At 42.4% G+C, this 21,369-nt stretch overlaps 2 protein-coding genes across 4 annotated transcripts; one reads left to right on the forward strand and one right to left on the reverse strand.

Moving 5' to 3' along the window:
- Positions 1-862: 862 nt before the first annotated feature.
- Positions 863-9,940, reverse strand: LOC102301678 (glutathione hydrolase 7). 3 transcript variants are annotated; one of them, XM_042214623.1, is made up of 17 exons: positions 9,776-9,940; positions 8,944-9,115; positions 6,481-6,571; positions 4,461-5,419; positions 4,122-4,309; positions 3,901-4,048; positions 3,545-3,612; positions 3,378-3,451; positions 3,084-3,265; positions 2,903-2,996; positions 2,690-2,820; positions 2,503-2,591; positions 1,805-1,957; positions 1,555-1,672; positions 1,326-1,463; positions 1,139-1,238; positions 863-1,027 (listed from the first exon to the last, which is right to left on the reverse strand). In XM_042214623.1, the coding sequence occupies exons 6-17, from the start codon at positions 3,976-3,978 to the stop codon at positions 945-947; spliced, it is 1,308 nt and encodes a 435-aa protein (XP_042070557.1). In that variant the 5' UTR covers positions 3,979-4,048; positions 4,122-4,309; positions 4,461-5,419; positions 6,481-6,571; positions 8,944-9,115; positions 9,776-9,940; the 3' UTR covers positions 863-944. The 3 variants fall into 3 exon arrangements, with proteins under 3 accessions (XP_042070557.1, XP_042070555.1, XP_042070553.1); XM_042214621.1 differs by adding an exon at positions 3,687-3,804 and having other exon boundaries at positions 3,897-4,309; XM_042214619.1 differs by adding an exon at positions 3,687-3,804 and having other exon boundaries at positions 3,897-4,048; positions 4,122-5,419.
- A 1,700-nt stretch (positions 9,941-11,640) lies between these two features.
- snai1a (snail family zinc finger 1a) lies at positions 11,641-15,133 on the forward strand. The gene is made up of 3 exons (XM_005915299.3): positions 11,641-11,995; positions 12,501-13,013; positions 13,681-15,133. The coding sequence occupies exons 1-3, from the start codon at positions 11,920-11,922 to the stop codon at positions 13,863-13,865; spliced, it is 774 nt and encodes a 257-aa protein (XP_005915361.1). The 5' UTR covers positions 11,641-11,919; the 3' UTR covers positions 13,866-15,133.
- The last annotated feature ends 6,236 nt before the right edge of the window (positions 15,134-21,369 follow it).

A 21,369-nucleotide genomic window follows, 5' to 3' on the forward strand; every position in this document is an offset into this window, starting at 1 on the left:
GTGCAGTTTGCTAAAAACAAACAAACAAACAAACAAAAAAAAAACAGGGTCACATACTGAATTTTGCATCTGTCAATTTTATAATTGACAGAGGTCAAATCGGACTAATCAGCCACAACATCAAAAGCACTGACATGCTGAGTGAATAACACTGGGCCCTGACACTCGTCTGTTATGTAACTTTGAAAGATCTACCTAAACACCCATGACGACAAAACACCTGCTCCACCAGAAGATTACATGTGACTCCCGTCTTTTTGTTGTTTCATACACATATCAGTAGATTTGATATTAAGAAGTGCGTCTGCTGCAACCTGATGTCTGAACACAAACTCTAATCTTTTCTGCTTATCGAGGATTACTTTCCCTCTTATACGTGAAGTATGAAGTCACCTAATCTAATTACCAATGTTTTACACTCTGGTAGCTATAAAAAAATAAAAAATTAAAAAAAAAGTAACCAACACACTGGGGAAAAATGTTTACAGTAACCAAGAGTTAGACTGCATTGCTCCCAGTGGCACGTTTGCCCTGACTGAATACATGTGACGTGTCCTTCTCCACCACACATTCTACATAGCGTGATGCAGCTATCTTGAAAGTACATCAGTTTTACATAACAGAAATTATTTTCTTCTGCATGCATGTACATGTTTTCTTAACTGGCATTAAATGACAGTTAATTTTATATGAGCAACTAAATCACGTTCCTTTAATTGGAACATGTAATATGAATACTCAGTTTTGTCTTTTTTCATTAGTAAGTAATCTGTGTTGCTGGCTGTCCCCTGTTGGCTGATTGTAATCACCAGAGAACTTTCATATATTTACATCATAAAGTACAAGGACATCTCTATGCTTGTGAGAATATTTATTTCAAGAATAAAGTTGAGGAGAAAAACAACACTGTATTAAACCACCAGTCAACTGAGGCACTCCGCGGCTTAATAAGACTCCTCTGTCCTCACTCTTTGAACTGCATGGGCCTTTGCATGGAAACTCTGCCCACTTTCTCCTTGATAATGAGCTGATGGGGAGGGAAATTAGAAAGCAGGAAGTTACTATTATAATAAAATATTAGATATAGTATTAGTTAAAAAGGCAAAAGGTCAACTGCAGAAGGCAAAATGATACTCACAGTGAACAAGAAGTTTATTTGGTTCAAACTGGTGATGGAGCCCTGTCAGGGAAAAGCTGTCATTTTTCTCTGTATGGAAGAATAATACGTTGACCAGCATCTGAAGCACAGAAACAGTGTTATCGTCAAATATTTTTACAAAACTGAATGTGAAGCCAACTTTCTTCATAATGTAAGGAGATCAAACCTGGGTGATCACACTCAGGGCATTTTGTTCACCAGAGGTGCTTACTGCCATGTGGATCCCACATTTATGCAAAGCCGGCACCACTATAATGGGCATGAGAAGCGACAGGGGCCGCTTTCCTGGCTCGACACAGTTTTCCTGTAAGCGAGTAACAGTCAATTGTAATATCTAAAACTGTGCCTCATACCTGACTGATTTCACAGCCTGAGATTTTTTGATGGTGTTGCACCTGATTAGTTTGAAGTTGTTCTCTGCTTGTATTTGGCCAGGAAAAATCAAGAATGAGGCTGTTAAGAACGATGCCTGATTGAGTTATGAGTCTGCTCCCAAATGGTCTGCTCAAGGAACTGCAGGAGGATGAAGATAAAAGCAGAGGGGGGGGAACAAAACAAAACCATGTAACATTGCCAAGAAGCGCATACCACACATATATCTTGGTTTGATCATCAGAGTCACACTGTAGGCTGTAACCCAGTCACCTTGCAACAGACACAATGAGCTTATCTTGTCCCATGACAATGACCTGTCCAGCCACCAGTTCTGTTTGGGTGGAGTGGATAGGCGAGAGGTACTCAGATGGAGATGTGTGGGAGTAATTCAGCTGCTGCCTGAAGACTTCAGCCTGACTCTTGCTGTGGCAGGAACAGAGGAAAAATCAATTTGTAGTTGATTTTGGATTTTATGACACAAAAGAATGATATTAGTATAAACTAAGGGCTTTTAAAGTTAAACAAAGATGAGTGGAATTAGAGCCTAATAGTTTGTGACAATTTTTTAATTTGTTTTTTTGAATAGATTTGTTTTTCTTTAGAAAACAAGGACATATGAAAGTGACTTCAATCTTTTTCTTCAATCTCTCAGAACTTTTTAAAAACAAAAAGGAAAACTACTCTTCATGTGAGGATTGACACTATCCAAGTTGGATAAGAGTGCATTTGGAGGTGTGTTCGACATATTAGTGACTCAGACCTCCGGTGTAATGCTTCGACCTTTAATATACCGGTACTTTCTCTACTGGGACAAAACCTCTGTTGTTTCTGGGTATAGTGGGATTTTTTTTTCTGCTTTCTTATATTTTATTAACTCACCATTCACCAAAACAGTCTAAACACCCACTACTGAAAACAGTCATTAGCTGTAACCCTAACAGTGATTATGATCCTGCAACATGTTTTACCTCAGCATGTTAGAGAGCGCCTCAGTCACCGAAGAGTTATAATTAGGGTCACCCAAACCACTGGCCATAGCTAAAGCTGTTTTCAGGGCCTTCATGGATAGCAAACAAAGCACGCCTATGTAAGAGAACTGCCATTTACAACAGGTCATAATATACAAAGATATGGGAGGTATTCACACCCCAGTACCTCAGCGATCCAGAGGCGTGTTTGAGTTTCTGTTACATTGCTCTTGCTGATATGGAGTCCCTCTAACAAGTTGAGAGCTGATAGCAACACTGCACCAGCAGATGGAGGAGGAGGAACCTGAATTATAAACTCTAAGGCAAGAATAACAAACTGCAGATGAAGACGTGAAGAAAATAAAGATAATTTTATCAATTCTGGTGTGTAAAATGTCACCTTTATCATTGTACTGGGCTTCAATGGGTAGCTCTACATCCACACTGTAGTTACCAATGTCTTCTCTGCTCAGTACGCCTCCATTTGCTTGTACCTTTGTAGTGAAAGGCAATGCCGGACTAAAACACATGTCATATTTGACTCACAAAGTCATGCCATTTTGTATATGTATATCAGTCACCTCATCTACAATCTCTTGAGATAGGTTGCCATGGTAGAAATTCAACAAACCAGCCTCCAGGACTCCTGCCAGGCGAGGCAACCTCACATATGAACCAGCACTCAGAGGTCTTCCATGTGGCATGAATGCATTATTGAAGCTTTGAGATTGCTGCTCACCACTCACCTTTGATATAGAATCAGCTGTAGGAGATTTAAAAAAACAAAAACATCCTGATGTTAAAATTATTGTATTTATTATTGTATTGTGAAGGAAGAGAGGAGAGAAAATACAAAGAGCAGCAGTTTGTCTCACCTAAACTGTGAGACACATTGAAACCTTCTCTTGCTACAGCTGCAGCTCTGCTGACAACATCCTCCCATGGCAGACTGCAGCAGATTTATGGCATGACGTGTGACAAAAAAAAACAAAAAAACAAAACACTAAACACCTAATTAAAATGAACTTTTCTATATTCTTACCCTCCGTACAGTGTGTGGGCACGGTGCAGTCCCCTGAGCATGCCTGGCACTCCTACTTGCAGACCTGCCTGAAAATAAATTATAGGTGCAAATGAAAAAATGCAGATGTTTCAGGATTCCTCCACCCCAGCCTTTAAACTACCTTGGCCTGTGAAACATTGTACAGCACCTCCCTTCTGAATGCTTTAGGAGCAGATCCCAGAAAGTTGATCACCCTGGTTTCATTCCTGTGTATGTCATGAACGAGCATAATTCCTCCTCTACAGTGAGGAAATCAAAAAAGGTCAGGGACTTTCGTGTGTATTTATAAATAGAAGTCGCATCAGCATTGAACAATGAGCAAATCACATACCCACCAACACCTGATACGTGTGGATGAACGACTCCCAAACACAAGGCACCGGCGATGGCAGCATCCACACTGGATCCACCATCACGAAGGACTCTGTGACCGAGTGCGGTGCAGCGCTCGTGATCCGAAAACAACTCCCCGTATTGGAAGACCTGTAAACAACTGCCGTGACGAGAAATAATGTGACAGGGGTTCGACGTGCAAATTTTAGACACCATTGCATACCAAACTTTCACCCAGGTAAATCTGCAGGACCAAAGCAATTGACACTGGCATGGCAAAGATGGTAGACAGAGCGTAGACAGCTATTGGTGTGCCTCTGCTGGAGCAGTCCTCATCAGCCTCCTGATTGGATGGACTTTGGTCAAACAAATTTGTGCCATTAGGTGCCAGCTGTTTCAAATGGAAAGGATCTGTGGCAGCAGCAAGTGAGGAAAAAGCAACTTTAGCAACCGAGTTGAAATTTGTTGGGTTTTCAAGGCAAATTTGAACTGACTCTAAATAAGACGCCTTATTTACTAGTACTATATCTTTGTGTTTGAACTCTACCTCCCAATTCCTCACCATGATTTTTAGTCAAGTCACAAGTTAAGTCACTGGGTGATGAGCCATCAGCCAGCTGATTTGAACTACCAAAACTCTTGTAACCAAGTGTTGACTGCTTGTTAAGTTTTGTTTTAGGAGACGCCTCCATCCTCGCCATATCACAAGGTCTGAACTTCACGGTAAACCTCCAGATTACACCAGTTCCCCACCGAGCGCGCTCCTCCTGCAGCAGGAGCAGAACACAGCAGGTGCAATTTCCTCCAAACTAATGAGATCAACTGTTTGCATCTGTGAGAGAATGAGCAGTTCACTGTCTGTGGGACATCACAATTTCACTATAAACAAAAGAAACAAACAAGCTGCAAAATCATACTTTTATTGATGTATCAAAAAAAGGTTCTGAACCAACAACATACAGGGAAGTGCATGGTGTCAAACATAGCATAGCACTTGGTCCAACACTGTATAAATTTACCTGTGCACATACACAAAAAAAGAAACCTAGCGTATCTCATTTTATGAGGTGAAATCTTCATTTCAAATTCAGATACAGTACAAGTTCAAATGCTAATGTAGCTGCCTGGTAACAGTTAACTAGTGTTGGCACATAAAGATTAAATGTTTAGCTTAATTTGCAGAAACGTGGAAAAGCCTACAAGTGTTTTTGTTTTGTTTTTATTTTTTGTCTGTCTTCAGTTGCTTTAGCTTTTTGTGTGAGTGTGGCAATCTGTAGTGAAGAGATTCAGTGGCTGAGGCTGCGACAGCCTGGCTGTTGGAGGTGGTAGGAGTGGTGTTGGACTCCTTGGCGAACACGGTTCTGGCGTTGAATAGCGTTGCGGGACACATGATGCCGGTCTGCCAAAACCTTAGCCTGTGTCATCTTGGCTATAGCTTTGGGCTTGGACAAAGAGCTGAACACGGACTGAGCGCTGGTCCCGGTACTCCCGCTTTGTGCTGTGGGCTCGGCATCTGCAACGCTGGCCAGACACATAAAATAAATCCAATAAACGGACAATAACGCTTTTCCTTATTGTCTGCATATAACATATATTTAAAAAAACACTGTTACAGTGGTAGATGCTCACATTAAACACCGCCAGTTTAAAACACTACTAATTTAAATGCTTGCTTTTAGATTTTATCATATGTTTTGAATCCCTTAATAAGTTGGCATCATTATATTTTGCTGATCTCTTAACACCTTATGATCCCCTAAGGCACAGGTGTCGAACTCCAAGCCTCGAGGGCCGGTGTCCTGCAGGATTTAGACGTGTCCTTGATCCAACACAGCTGATTTAAATGGCTAAATTACCTCCTCAACATGTCTTGAAGTTTTCCAGAGGCCTGGTAATGAGCTAATCATCAGATTCAGGTGTGTTGACCCAGGGTGAGATCTAAAACCTGCAGGACACCGGCCCTCGAGGCCTGGAGTTCGACAACCCTGCCTTAAGGTCACTGAGATCTGCTGATGTAGCTGGGTTGGGGATTGGGCTTTCTCAATTTTATTCTTTCACTTTCAAACCAGAGTGAGAGCTTAGGTATTTAGGCTTTTTTATTTTTGTGATTCTTCGGATATCTTTACTAATGTGTGTGGGCGTGTATGCTGTATTGTCCTGTTTCATGTGCACCACTTTGGTCATCTTTGTTGTTTTAAACATGCTTTATAAAAAAATGGACTGGACTTCTTTCAGTTTCCTCTGAATCTCTGTTTTTCAGTGATATTCATAATATGGTCATCTCAGACTCATAACTCTGGCTATCAGCACAGATACCCCACCTACAGACTATTCAAAACTTTGTTTACACGAGGCAGCCAATCAGAGCAAAGATGTCTTAAAAAGAGGGTGTAAAGCGGCTGCATCAGACCCAGTATAGGATAAATAAAGGATTACTTTGAATTGTGAATCATCTTTACTTTACTAAAGTCAATGAATATAATTATGGAGCTAGAGATTAGCGTAATAGGTCCATTTATTAAAGTATTTTAACTTTAAATATAATACAGAAACAAAAAAACAAAAGCATGCGATGACCTCACCAGTCAGTTTCCAGCTCTGTTCCTTGAGGAACAGAGCTGGATGGTTGGCTGTCAGTCAACATTGCATCCTGGTTTTCTGCTGAACCTGCCTCTGTGAAGACAGAAGTTGACCTCAGTTATAAGACTGGGTAATAACCCAGTGTATGCTAAGCATTAGAGCAGGGCGATATGACCAAAAATATTTATCACGATATACATTTGAAAATTTGCGATAACGATATAACTGACGATATAATTGACACTAGACAAAATACTTTACAACTCCACAACTTTATTAGGGAAAAAAACATCAATGTATTTACAATTAAACAAACAGCTGTTTTTATGTGCATAAAGTTGTATAAAAATTTAACAGTGCAAATGCAAATTCCTTGCTGACAGTTTAACCAAAAGGCATTTCCAGTGGAAATGTTCCCTCTAAGCTGTGCGTGTGCGCAATTGCGCACTGCTGGCACGCTCTCTGCGCACAGAAAATCTGCTTTGCGCACAAAAAAAAAATCTAACCTGAATTGAAATTAAAATTAATACTTTAACAATTCTGTTTTGCAGTGTTAGTCAGTAAGTGACTGGCTGCTCCCGTATGGGATTAGAACGATGCCACCTTATCCCGTAGTCCAGCCAATGATGCGAGCGTCGTTGACAGGCTATGACAGCGTCCTTATGTGCCGACACCGGTGTTTTAGGTAGCAAAGCGGCGGATGTGGAGTGAAGCCACGTTAATGACAACGTGTACAACCATTGGAGATGTGAGCAGGACAGACGAAACAATTGACGGAAAAACTGTGGACTTTATACCAGTTTTTAAATTGTGTTGATCGGCCACGTAAAACCAGAGTTATGATAAAAATATTTGCAATGTTTGTTTTTTTCCTGAATACTATCGTTGTTTATATTTACTGCGGGAGAAACGGTAAAAACGGCGTTTTATAAGGAAAACGCTTGAAAGCACTCTCCGCCTGTGAGCAAAAACAAAAAAAACCCCACCCTTTCCTATTGGTCGAAAAATGTACCATGTCGACCAATCAAAAAAATGATGTGAGAGATTTGAGACGTTCAGCACAAATCTTGTGTAGTTAGTGTGTAGTGTAGTCAATAGTTTTGTTGTGCGTGTCAGAACAATGAGGCGACTGCTGAATGTTACAGGTGTTACAGGAGTGATACATCTCCTGTTGTCAGGCCTGCAGGTATCAGGCGGTTGTTCTCCTTCATCTCATAGTGGACAGAAATGATTTTTTGGAGTGGCACAAATAATTTGTGTGGCATCAAATTTGATGCAGAACAGCTGATTGTTCTGTAAATAGTTTGAAATGTTTATTTAAAAACTGCCTTGGCTGCATTTGTAGGTAAACAGCTGCAAAAAACTTTGTTGTTTGCAAAACTCAGTTACTTTTTTGAAGAAGTAACTATATAATTAATTGCCCATCATTGGTCATTATATTCTGTATTTTGCAGACAGAGAGTTACAGACTCTCTCACAGACCACAGACTCATACTCGTAATACAAGTCAGAGCTTTATTAAAAAAAAAAAAGAAAGAAAGTTGTGTTTTCAAAATTGGAGTTCAAGTTATTTTTTACTTTCAGTAGTGTTAACATACCACACAGGTCATGAACAAGATTTTTTTTTAATTTTCATTGTATGTGGGCTAAAGCAGTTAATTAAAAGTAGTCTAACATAAATGCTGTAATTTGATTATTTTAATAAACCATGTAACTTGGATGGATTCAATGCTGGCCTGACCACAGTGCACACGTCTGCTGTCGCTCACAGTGGTCCAAGGGAGTTTGTGTGTTTGCTCAGACACATGAAAAATTAGAGGAAACATTGCACACGGGATTATAAGGGGCACTGTCGATTTTCAGAAAAATCAAAGGACTGATTTTAAGTGTGCCGTATTTAGCATGCTCTACCAAAAATAGTGCTTTGTTGTGTATCTGACGGACGAAAGCCAAACCAGTTCCACACCACTGAAGTTGCAGCATTTTTACAAACCATTTCTGGTTCATCCGTTTCATTCAACGATCCGCTTTCGCCCTTCTCATTCTCCGTCGCCGCCATGCTTTTTCTGCCATGTGGGTATGTAAACAGAGGCAGTGAGCATGTGCATTTTACCCATCTTCTATCGCGATATTTCATTTTCTTATCGTTGCCCATCATTATACCGGTATTACCGTGAACGGTATGATATGCCCCAACCTAAGCACTGTACTCGCGTGTAAAAACAAACACTCAATATCAAGGTGTGCAGTTCACGGACTAAATAACTAACAGATGACCTACTGAATCGCAGTTCACACACACACACACACACACACACACAAACACACATACATAAACATACATGAAAGAAGTTTAAAATCTTGTTTAACTTTGTTTGACCATTTTTGTGTTAGCCTGTTGGAATGATGTAAAATATGTCACTGTTTTAATATGTTATATTACTGACAGACGCTGCATGACTGACCTTGGTGAGTGACAACATGCCACCCTTCCTCCATCGTGTCTCCAGCCTTGACATCTTCAGGGGTCTCCTCCTCTCTTCCAAAAAGCATACGCGCGATTGTTCTGAACATATCTGTTGTAGTTGCTCTTCTTTGTTCTGCACGGTGCTCGGGTGTTACAATGCTCTTCAGCTGCTGTGGGCAAGAGAAAAAATCAAAAAGAATAAAATATCATTACTTCCTGATTTAATTCAACACAGCCCTTGATCCCCCCCCCTTACTGTTTGGGAGTGGGTGATGCCATGAGATCCCATATTACTTTTAACATATTCAAGCAGTCTCAGGTCAGCTGACTGGGATGCCCAATGAAATGTTTAGTAGTTTGCTGGTTTGAATAAGAATGCCCACTCCCCAAGAATTTCATTGTTAGTGACCATCTGTTTCTAGATACATGGGGGAGGGGCTCTTTTCATCAAACATCTGACCAGTGGGAAGCTACGGCACTTAATTCATAAAGATTTATCTCTTTTTTTTTTTTATAAATGCATCAAAATTAAAACACTGCAGATATTATATCATTAAATCATATTTTCATCTCTTCTCGTTGCCTGAATTCATTATCAGATGCATTTGTTGTATATTGTTTCATGTCTTTTGCTCACTCGGCGTCCTCATTTACAATACCAGAAGATTATATCGTATCAAATCAAAAGACCTTAGACGGCCAGCAGTGCCTATCAGTCCAACGCAATAACAAGCGAACGAAATGTAGCTTTATGACAACAATTCAAATGTAGGTTATCTATTTCCCGTCAACGTTAGCAGCCTGTGAGAGCAGCTCTGCAGCGACCTTACCTGCGCTTTCTCAGTTTGACTCGAAGATCATTATGGAGTTTCAGCTGGGTACATATATTCAAAATAAGCCTATAAATGCTACAACGCACCTCAATGCGACTGTTGTTTTGGATTTCAAATATTCAACCGATAGCTCAATAACAGACCCGCCCATATCCCCGCCCACCAGGAGCAGATCACCAATCAGAGGCCAGGAGGGAGCTTGTCGTTTTGATTTGAGTTTAGTCAAAGATGAAACATTTTTGTTAAGATAATTCCCCTCATTTAAAAAAAAAAAAAAATTTAATTTTTTAATGTAACATTTACGTTTGTTGTTCGGTCTATTCAGCTTTGTAAATTACTTCTATACAAATTACACCAACGTAACTTTTTGTATTTTGCTGCATGACTAAATAAAGGGAGAGATTTTTAGTCGATATTGTGAAGTAATAACACTAAAATTTGACTTTTTGCGGCAAAAAAAACATGTTTTGCACGGGAATAAGGTATTTTTTTCATAAGCGGAAAGAACTGGACAAATATTGGTGTTATGTCTCCATCTATTGGTTTGCTAAAATGATAAGGGAGGTTAACGCATCTTAACATCCCTTGCTATTGTTCCATATTACTGGGTGTTTCATTAAATAAATAGGCCTAAATGAATAAGTATTTAACGTTCAATAACCTATTTCAATCGCAGTTGAATATTAACACGTGTACGAAAAATACTGTATCTTTTGTGAACGTGTCTAAGTCTGAAATTTAACTAGATCCTATACTAAAGCTGAACGCCAATCAAAGCGCACAACCTATGGCACAGAGCTTTTTTGAAAAACTAAGAATCCATGCTCACTTTTATATGTGTGTGCTGCTTCACAGTAGGACCTTGTGGACATCCATGATCGGCTCATTGTCCGTGATGTGAAGGACAAACACGTGCGTGAAATTTACACAAAAAAATCACTGTATGGATGTATGCTTAAATCTGTCAGGTATATTCAATTTCAGTGTTCTTTTTATTTTATTTTCAAAATCAGAAGACTGTGATTTACTCCAGGATTTCTACCTACCAGTAGGACAAACTGATTATTACTACTGGTTTATCATCTGTGTCATTCATGAATGTTCATGTTGTTTTGTGTTATTGTGTGTTATGTTCTCAGTAATGATCTTATTTTTAAATCGTGAATTACTATATCACGTTTGCTGTTCAAACGTGCACAACCTTCTTCTTAGTTTGTTTAAAGCTATTTCACGGGTGACATGACTTGGACGCAAGAAGACCGCTTTGACAGCAAAGTGGTTTCACATGGCGTGAGTGGTCATATAGTTTTACTTCCTTTCTTCCAGGAGATGGTGCCGTTACTCTGCTGACGTTGATCTACGGTCCATAAATTGATAAACTGGCATATAGCTTATTCTATATCAAGCTGCACCTTTCTTAAAATGGAAAGTCCGATGACACTTTAAACCAAGTCAAGATGCCGTTTCACAATAGCAGCCAGTGTGTTTTTAAATCAGCATATGGTTATTCTCATTCTTTCATCTGCTTGGAATTATTGTTGCGGTGTTATTATTACGTATATATGGGGTCAGATGTTTATATCCTTCCGTATCTATAATTATATGAGCTTAATAGAGGGCAAATTGTCATCACACCTCCAAGAATCTGCATTATTGCACCACAGAGAGCCACAGTCACCCAAACTGCCATTTACATGCATGTCAATAAAACAATTCGCTATGGTTCCTTCACCTTTTCTCGTCTGCGGCTCAGCGCCGCTGGATTCCTGTGGAAAGGCTGTGAGGCTCATGTTTTTGTTGTCGTAAAGTGTGTTGAGCGTGAAAGCTTCTTTCTGAGCACTTGAGCGGCGATATGTGAGGTGGGAAGGTGGGGAGGGCCCTCGGGGTGAGCACACCCCTACTTGCCTGTGTCAGAGTATTTCAGAACAGAGGCCAGTATTTAGAGACTCTTCATGAAAGCTGTACATATGACTTTTTGCTGAAGTTCCACTTTAACTTTTGGGGCTGTTGGAGGACTTTTTCTCCCCTGTTTCCCACGGATCCGCAGAGCAAGATTATAAACGACTTTTTCGACTTCTAGAAACTGCGCCGTGACCACAGGATACTTTAACGCACAGTTGCTACACCCTCAAAGAAGGACAATGCCTCGATCTTTCTTGGTCAAGAAATACTTTGCTAAGCAAAAGCCAAACTACAGTGAACTGGAATGCCAGAACGGTGAGTTACGAAGTTGTTTATCCCTTCAATGAATTATGAAAGCATCCTTACATAAGCGTCGCAAATGAGGCATGAAATTGTCCCTTTTTCTAACTGTAGAAGTAAAGTTCAAGTCGAATGTAAGAACATTTTCTAAATGTGTTGTAAGTCTGGTCCGACTACAAACCAGTCTATTCCCCGTTCAAGTTGGGACCCGTTAGATGCACTTTACCCCCCTTCCTGCACCCAGACAGAGCTCCATTCATGTTACAAGCCCTTGTGAATACGTGGGAGGAAGCGGCCACAGAGCCTTCCCATGGCTCTAACTTTATTCTCAGTAAATCATGAGGAAAAGGGGAAAAAACGAGAAGAACGCAGAACCTAAATCAGTCAAGAAGAGAATTCATGCAGTCCACGAGAATAGATAAAATAGTTTTTAGATTTCAGTAATGCATTTACAAGCTTAATATTTAACTTTTGTAAGCTTTCTAACACTGGCTGTGAAATCATCCTCTTTCCTTAACAGACACTTATTTGGAGAATTATACTCTTGCTGATCTCTCATCAGTCAACACCACTGCCACCTGCTTCACCACAGGTTTGGTGTGGGATCTGAGTGTTCTTCCCACCCTTTACCTACCAGCCTCCCAAACAGAACCCTCTGCCAACACAGGGCCCCTAGACCTCAGCTCCCCATCCAGCCTCAGCAGCAATGCCAGCAGCAGTGGAGAGGAAGATGAGGGGCGCACCTCGGACCCCCCTAGTCCTGAACCCGTGCACACGTATGGCCCTCGCCAGCGGATGAAATGCACAGGAGTCATGGCTCATATCAGTCCCCCAGAGGAGGAAGAAGAGAGAGAGACCCCTGCCACAGCTGCCAGGCCAGCTTTCCTCTGCAAACACTGCCCCAAAGAGTACACCAGCTTGGGGGCTCTAAAGATGCATATCCGCTCACACACTTTGCCCTGCGTTTGCACCACCTGCGGGAAGGCTTTCTCCAGACCGTGGCTGCTGCGCGGTCACATCCGCACACATACAGGTAAGACCCATTTTCACACGTATTGTGCAACACTGTATGGTATCTGGCAACTCTCCAATGGATTGTTGACACATGAATGAAGAAATCTGTGTTACTGAAAATTTGTAGCTCTGCGTATGAGTTGACATCATTGTTAGTCAGCAGCAGGTCACTCCCTTATCATTCAGACTGTGTATGAGGCAGCAGGATATCCATGACAATCAATGTGATGAGCTTAACACTCAATCAGCAGACATTATCACACAGGGAAGCCCTCTGTAGACCTTGCACTCATTGATTACACATTGTGTTTAATGTCTCGGCAACAATGACTCATCTGCTAATTATCTTACCACTGCTGTTGGTTATCACGCAGAATAGAGGGACAAAAGGTTTAAGGAAAGCCTGAGGGCTCCCTGCTATCACTGAGCACTTAGTACCTGCAGCAACTTGTTAGCGTAATCTCATTTGGCCCTGATTAAATCATGCTAATTCAGTCAGTCTCTGACCCCACCGGTCTGCCATGTGATTCTTTATTATCTTCACAATGTGACTGCTGTGTGTGAGGTGTTAGTGGAAAGCTCTTGTGAACTCAGTGATGCTCGAGTTGTGTCCCTGTATGGGATTTTTACTCACATCTAGAGGGAAGTTCCAGTGAAGTCATAAGTTTCCAAACTTTTCCCTGCAGGTGAGCGCCCATTTTCCTGCCCCCACTGCAACCGGGCCTTCGCCGACCGCTCCAATCTACGGGCTCATCTGCAGACCCACGCCGAGGTGAAGAAGTACCAGTGTAGCGTGTGCTCTCGCACCTTCAGCCGCATGTCACTGCTGCAGAAACACAGCTCCTCGGGGTGCTGCTCCACTTCGGTGTGAGATGGCCTGAAGGGAGGCAGAGGGGACCCACTCAGAGCTCAGGAGGGCTTGCAGCCATGGAGAAGAGGTTTTCACAAGCCCGGTTGCCCTGTTGAGGACCTATAAGGCCACAAAGAGCATGAAATGGCCTGCTTTATGAGACCTGGATGGAATTAAACCTCATTATGGATCTGACTTTACAAGCCTCTTTTTCACCATTAAAAAAACAGCTGACAAGCTGATTTTTTTTTCTTTTTAAATATAGTCCAAGGTCTTGAGGCTGGACCAAATCTGAACTGCACTATGCAGACACTCACTTGATATCAGCTCCTATGTTGCTATTGTGCCCATTCCAAACACCAAATATGTAGTGAACTCATTGGGTTAAGAGGTGTTCTTTCCCGTCTCTGTCCCGGTGCCGGTCAGCTCAGGATCATGGCCGAGACACAGCTGCTCAGAGGTAGGGGTGCGTGGGTGGAGTAAATCTCTTAGCGTGTCTCAAAACACACACACACACAGACACACAATTGAGTGCACACACAGCTGTCCTCGGTACTGTGGTGTAGATAGACGAGGTGCTAACAGGTGCTACAGCCCTGACCTTCGCTGGTTGATAGCAGGTGACTTCCACTGCCCTTGGTTTGCTTAAGAAAAAAGAGGAAGCATGTCATCACAAAAGAATGGCACCAGTTAGTGTTTTCTTCACCAGTTGGGGGATCATTTTAAGCCTCTATTTTGGCTACATCCAAACCTTCTCTTTAATCTGATGTGTTTAGGAGATAGGAAAAGCCGTTCCGTCTGTTATTTTCCAAAGGAGTTTCACTGTGCAGCTCTGCCATGCATTCTAGGTTACCACAGTGTTAATAATGTCAGCCAAAGCCATACAACTCAAATAAATACGTGCCTTGAAATTATATTATTTTTGAAACCAAAATGTGCCTTGTGTGTTTACCTCATTTAGTAGTCATGGTTTTAAGAAATGATTGCAGTATTAGTAGAAATTAGTTCTATAAAGTTTTAAAATGCAAAAAGGCTGGGACCAAAGAATTTTGTAGTTTACAGCATGGAGACGTGCTTGCCTATGATGTAATGAGGACCCTGTAAATGGACAATGCAAAGATGAATTTTTTAAAAACTTTCCTGAACATTTTATGGCAGTGTTTATTGTGCAATGTGCAAGTGATGCGTTATGTCATATTTTTGTGCTATGCTTGTGTGTTCAATTCCTATTCCCTGTATTTCGCAGCTGATATCCTTTCATTCAATAAAGTAATTTATGTTTATTAAAACCTGCAAACCGGCTGTTTTATCTCCGCTTCGATGCGACAAAACGAGCGCGGCTGAGAAGTGTTGGTTCATGGAAGTCTGTTTGATCATTAACTGGGAAATTTCTGCTCAGCGCCTTGTAATTAGTGAGCGAAATGACCGGGATGTTGAAACTGAACTGCAGATGTGCAGGTGAACACACTGTGCAGATGATGGATGGAAACAACTGAATGCACCTGCTTCCAGTTTGCACCTGCCATTTACTTATCGTTCGTCACTGTGCAAACATTACTGGATATGTGAGTGTACAGTTAAAAGAACTCAAACAAAAAAACTTCTCTTTCCCCCTTCTGTCCAGCCCAAGATTGAAGATTTAATTCACATGTGCTCACCTACCTTCTTTAAAATGATCATATAGGGGATTTCTTATTACTACTTGATTGCAGTGTAAATATGTTGTTCCCTCTCTGGGGAGAGAATTACATTCTCCTCTTCCTCTGCCTAGAGAGTGAGTCAGAAACTGTTTAGCTTTAGTACCCATGTCTCTCGTGCTCACAGTCAGTAAGTCAGGCCACTAGTCAAGCCAGCAGTCAGTCAGTTAGTTGGAGTTGGTGTGCGTGGGCTGAGCCAGCTGGGCCAACAGAGTGAGGTAAGGTGTTCCACGGCAAAGTTCCCTATTTCCTTTTGAGTCAGCTACCAGCCAGGATGCCTTCTGCAGCATGTAACGGTGACTCACCTCACACAATCCTCAAATGAGATTGCTTATGCAAATTCTTAAACATCTGTGGACAAACACCAACAACCTCCAACATGGAAATAATATGAGGATTTCATTCGAGAATGTGGCTGATTGTGGCTCCTTTTGCCCTCATGTTCTCGTGTGTCTTAGTTATTGTGCTTTTGGATAAAAGCACTATTAAAAGATCAGCTGTTGGATGTTAGCTCAAACTATTTTGATGTCAGCTGGTATGTCCCGAGGTCAGGGTGTTAGCTCTGGCAGCAGACACAGTTGAAACGAGTCCTCAAATTAAACATTATCCTCAGGTTTGCTCTTGATTGGCTTTTCCTGATGATTTTAATCTCTGTCATATTTCTCATCATCTAAGATTTATAGGATACTGCAGCGATATATGTGTGTTCAGAAAAAGCAAAGGCCTTTCTAGTTTTATTTATTTATTTATTTTTGTGCTAAATGTTTTGAACCTTGGACAAATCTGGCTTTCCTCTATCCTTTATAACTAGGTCAGAGTTTTCCCAGATAGTGCGAAGCCTTATACATTTCCTGTAAAAACACAGGCACATTTCAATTCATTGCTGCATCACAGGTTTTTGTACTTCTTTCTGCCTTTTTATAGAGAATTAAAAACACAACATGCTCCCCTTCCCTTGTTCCTCGGGGGAGAGTGGAGGCCTGGATCTGAAATCTGAGAACGTTTTCCTGCTGTGTGCTTTACAGTGCCAGAGCACTCACTGTAATTTACCAAAAGTGGCTGCTATTTATGCCATAAAGCATGTGTTTAACATTCCTGAACCCCACTGTGTTTGTGTATTCCTCGCTCACTCGCTTGCGCTCTCCCACTCACTCTCTGCCTGCCTCTACTGCTGTATGTCTATTTATGTGTGTGTGTGTGTGCGAGTAGTAAGTGGAAATGGTCCCTACAGAGCAGCAGCCCTTTCCCTCTTCACAGGAGGATCATCTCTCCCCCTCTGAGACAAGGCGGACAGGAAGTGGGAGTTTACATTGGCCTACTTTACCCAAAAAAGCAGCCCTGGGTCGAAAAGCTAAAGTGCTCATGTGGTGTTTTTTTTTTCTTTTTCTTTTTTGGCTGCTGCAGTTTGCCAGTGCCAGCGCTGTGTCCCATCCCCCCCATCAGCTGTCCCACCCATGGTTGCTCTCGCAGCCAACTTTTTGGGGTGGAGTTGGGTGGCCAGGAACTAACGAGTGGCCTTCAGTGCAGCAGCAGTAAGGGCTCATGGTCTGGGAGACAGGAAGGAGCTGTCAGCATCTCATAAACAGGACTCATCTTGCACTCATGACACACAAGACCTGGAGAGAAGTCTCCCAGGAAGAGGCCTTCAGAGACCCACTTTAGCTTCAGACTGTTGCTTAGTCTGATGCTTACTGCCCCTCTGGATAAGCCATAACACTGACACCGAATATACATAGCTAGCATGTCACACTTGAGATGTTACAGCCACTTGACAGTAGGATGAGTATCACCAGTGGACAAGTCCAAATAAAGTGTTGTAAAGCTGTGATTTAGGCAGCCATCGACTGATTTGAGATTCACACGGGAAAAGGAAGTCACATGAAAACATAAGTGTTTCCAGTCCGTCTGTTTAGGGGTTTGTGGTGTATTATGGTAGAAAATACAGTAGAGTATTCTTTCATTGTTACACTCGAGTTTAATATAAAATGTCAGTATTGGTCACCGTTGGCCTGGCCACTCCACTTTGAGACCCCAGGTGTGAAAGATAACCTAATTACTGGTGTGTCTGTGGGAATGGGAACAAAGCGACACTCGTTCTTCTACTCTTAAGAATAAAACAACTGCTCAGTTTTGCTAGGTATACTCCCCCAAAACCTCTCACCTCACGTGTTACTCTCTCAGCTTCCTCCAGCAAAATTAGCACCTCTCGGTGTCTATCACCTTGCTTAAAGAGCACTTTATTGCTCTTGAATCTTAACGTTGCCTAACATTTGGTGGGAGTTTTTTTCCTCTCTCCCTCAGAGGTCTCCTTGGAGTTCTGTTGTCTCACTCTTAATACAATCAGAGTTTGGACGAGTGATGCAAATGTCAGAATGCAAAGCTAATTCCTCTCCGCTGAGCTGCAAACAGGCCAGAGACTGGTCTGGTAAATAAGAAGGCCAACAGCGGTAACACCACAAATATGCTTAATGATGGATTTGATCAGGCTGCGGAGTTGCCCCAAGGCTGGATTGGAGAAGTGGTTGGGTGGGTTGGAGGATGGGGGTAGGGGGTGCATATTAAAGAGTAATGAATCACACACTCAGTCACAGGGTCGCCGGCTATGAATGTGCTCTCTGTTGGTTTTCCTGGAGCCTGGAGTTTACTAACTGATGACGCAGGCTGGACTTGATCAGAGACATGTGTTGCTGCAGATTCGATGCCAGTGAGAAGCATAGCGAGAAAGAGGGGAGAAGGGGGAGAGGTAGAAAGATGGACGGCGCCTGAGCTCTTTGCCTTGCCTCCATGTGTCCTTCTGGGTACTGGCTTGCACTGTGGCTGATGGGGTCGGAGGGGAGATGGAGGGAGAAAATAGACCTCAGTTATACATTGGAACAGGAAGCCAGAGATTCTCTGAGAGTATCCTGACCTAGATTTTAGTTAAAAAGAAAAAATCATTACTCCCAAATTCCTGTGTGACATCTCAGCAAGCCACGGAGAAGCATGCCTACTTGACACAAGAGCAGCCAAAGCAGAGCTTCCTCTGCCCTAAAATGAAAAATAAAACCAGGTCTCGCAATTAAACAAGGACAAGTCTAAAGCGTAGGCTGTATAGAAAAGATAGATGCCTGTGACGTCACCCATTGGTTTGTGGACAACCACTTTGAAGCTGGGACTTCAGTTTTTTGAAGAGAGCAATGAGTGCTAAATTATTACTTCTTGAATTGTCTGTTAGTACAAATAACCACAAGGAAAGCTATAGTAGTTCCATCAAAAAACATAGTCAGTATTTCCAGTAAAATGACTCGAACCAGCTGCAGGGAAGCTTAGCAAAGAGCTAGCAGGGCTAACACCTGTCCTGGCATCCACCTGTTATTCAAAGCAACCACACCCCTACCAATAAATAGGCTGAGGTTGCTACTGGGCCAACAGCCAGCTCGAGTCTCTGAGAGACTGCTACTATCATAGTGGTGCTTCAACCTTAAAGTTAACATTAACATGCTATCTTGTCCATATGTAGGAAAGCTAACTTTGCTTGCTAGCATGGAACTCCAAGTACGCTACATAGTTCTTTTTCCTTGTTTTGTAATTTTGGCATAGTGATCAACAAGGTGAGGATTGTCCAGACTTATAAGCATTTTCCAGAGGGAAAATGCAGAAGTGCAGATACTGCCCATTGTGACTATTTTCTAAAACTGTAGAAATTATCACTAACTGTTAGGGTCATGCTTAATAACCCTCTCCACCTGCCAGAGGAGGAAATATCACCTGTTTGCTACAGGAGAATGCACCTGAGCATACTTTCCCAGAAAAAGTTCAAGACGACGTTGAGCTGTTGCCTGAGGCCTTAAAAGAGTATTATGAAAGAGGTAATGTAGATTTGTGCCCACATGTTGGAACATGTCACTGTGTAACCGTGTGTAAACAGAATCTGGCGGTGTGCTGGGAAACAGATTGCCTCCCCGCTTGCTTCTAACTTTTCAAGATTTTGATTTGTTGAGCTTAGAAAGCTCTGTGTGAAAGTGAGATATGCTTACCCGGGCATGCCAGCTCATGCCGTGTCTAAATGTGTTGTACACTTGAATGTCACTATCTGGAGGAAAGCTGCTAATTGAGTCATGATAGTGTCTGTGGCATGTCATTTCCCATGAACAGCCTCATAAACCACATCAGCATGAGAAACAGACCTGTTTGGAGCAAGAATGGGAGTTTGGTTTGTCACTGCTGAAGTGGAAGATGTCCAAGGTTTCCCATTTGTTCAAGACGGAGATCAAAGAAAGTCAAAGCCAGAAGCATTGCACCCTGGGAACAGATGCGTAGCATCCAAACACTTCCCTGAGACAGTAAACAGCCACGATGTTGCTCGTGTGCGCACACACTCACGCAGAGATTACATGCAACAGCTGTCATATTGTCATCGATCATTCCTCAATTCCACCTCTCAGGCATCTTCAGATAAACACACGCAGACATAGGTGAGCACAGGCAGACACACACACACACACACTGAGAACTTGTCTGCTGCGTGGGAGGCCTATGCAGCAGCTGTTTATGATGGAAAACACCCGACACTCCCACCGACACCCCACAGGCTGTCCTGTCATTGTGACATACCAAGGGCTGCTGAATCCCCAAAGGCTGTGAGGCTTCAGACCAGGACAAGAACGATCTATTCATCAGCAGTCCAGCTTTCAAACAACTCCACCAACCACACAGAGGAGCGGTTGATTCTGCACAGTTGGTTCCCAAACAATTGATACACACAGGCCAATAAGCAAGCAATCCCAAATCTATGCACGCACAGAAACACACGCACACAGCACTGCACATGCTGAAGCCATTATCCTGTTGCTTGTTAAGTCATTACTCTATAGCTTGTTATTTTCTCAAGCAAGAGAAAGCAATCTATCCACAAAGGAGCGCTGAGAGATTTGCCACCCGACTGAGTCCTGGGATATGGGAAGTTACCCTGAAATTTGAGGAATGTGGTGAGGTTTGAAATCTAAGGAATACAGAAAATGATCATCTACTGGAACAGTGAAGCTTCTTTCCTGGAGTCTCCAATTCAGAGCTGCAGCCAAGACTGTGAGAGATGTCCACAGGGAGGGAGTATTATAGACATTACTGATGACAGCGCAGAAAAGTTTCAGTCCACCAATGGGAAGAGGGGGAACTGACATAGTCTGAGAGCTTTGACTTATTCACGGTGGATCTCAGACATCTGGTTTCCATTTCCCTCCTCTCCCAAGACAGTGAATGCTGGCAGCGGGGCTTTTCAATGAAATCGTCTATTCGACTTCCTGTGCTATCAGTTTAGCATACGTGTGCGTGTGTGTGCCACAAAGAGCAATGAAAGCAACGCTCAACACATAGACAGTTATTAAAGTGAACTGCGCTGCTTTCTTCCAGCGTTTATTTTTAGCTTCGCAGCTCCGAGCCCTGACGCCACCCTCAAGGTTTATTGGCACTCTGTGAGCAGCCATTTTCACAGCATCCTCTCCACAGCAGGAAAACCTGTGAGCCAGCACACTCTCACCATATTGCTAATGAGTGACACATGCCCCCCAATCCTTTTCCAAACTCTGCTGCTGACACTTCCAGATCAAAGCCCTCCAAGAGAAGTTTCACACCCAGACCCCCTCCCCGCCCACCATCCACCTACTCTTTGACACAGAAGCGACATGTCTGAGGGCGGCCAAATGGTGACGCACCTGTCCCTTCTACATTCAACACGGACAGCAGTGTAGCAGTCTTCACTTTCGATGTGTATTCCAGCTGTGGATAATACGAGATCAGATATCACTGCGCAGATATGGTGCATGTCAGTGGGAGACATGAGTGAGACACTC

This window comes from Haplochromis burtoni, unplaced genomic scaffold, assembly GCF_018398535.1.
Source record: "Haplochromis burtoni strain Fernald_Lab_line unplaced genomic scaffold, NCSU_Asbu1 Contig_12, whole genome shotgun sequence".
In the NCBI taxonomy this organism is placed as follows: domain Eukaryota; kingdom Metazoa; phylum Chordata; class Actinopteri; order Cichliformes; family Cichlidae; genus Haplochromis; species Haplochromis burtoni.

Bases quoted from the DNA above. Each gene is read 5' to 3' on its own strand.
- LOC102301678 (XM_042214619.1), bottom strand. From the start codon at position 4,463: ATGGTGAGGAATTGGGAGGTAGAGTTCAAACACAAAGATATAGTACTA. The intron at 1,958-2,502 runs GTAAAACATGTT...TTCCTGCCACAG, and splicing joins GCGCTCTCTAACATGCTGAG to CAAGAGTCAGGCTGAAGTCT. The intron at 1,673-1,804 runs GTGACTGGGTTA...ATCCTCCTGCAG, and splicing joins CTCATTGTGTCTGTTGCAAG to TTCCTTGAGCAGACCATTTG.
- snai1a (XM_005915299.3), top strand. From the start codon at position 11,920: ATGCCTCGATCTTTCTTGGTCAAGAAATACTTTGCTAAGCAAAAGCCA. The intron at 11,996-12,500 runs GTGAGTTACGAA...TTTCCTTAACAG, and splicing joins TGAACTGGAATGCCAGAACG to ACACTTATTTGGAGAATTAT. The intron at 13,014-13,680 runs GTAAGACCCATT...TTTTCCCTGCAG, and splicing joins TCACATCCGCACACATACAG to GTGAGCGCCCATTTTCCTGC.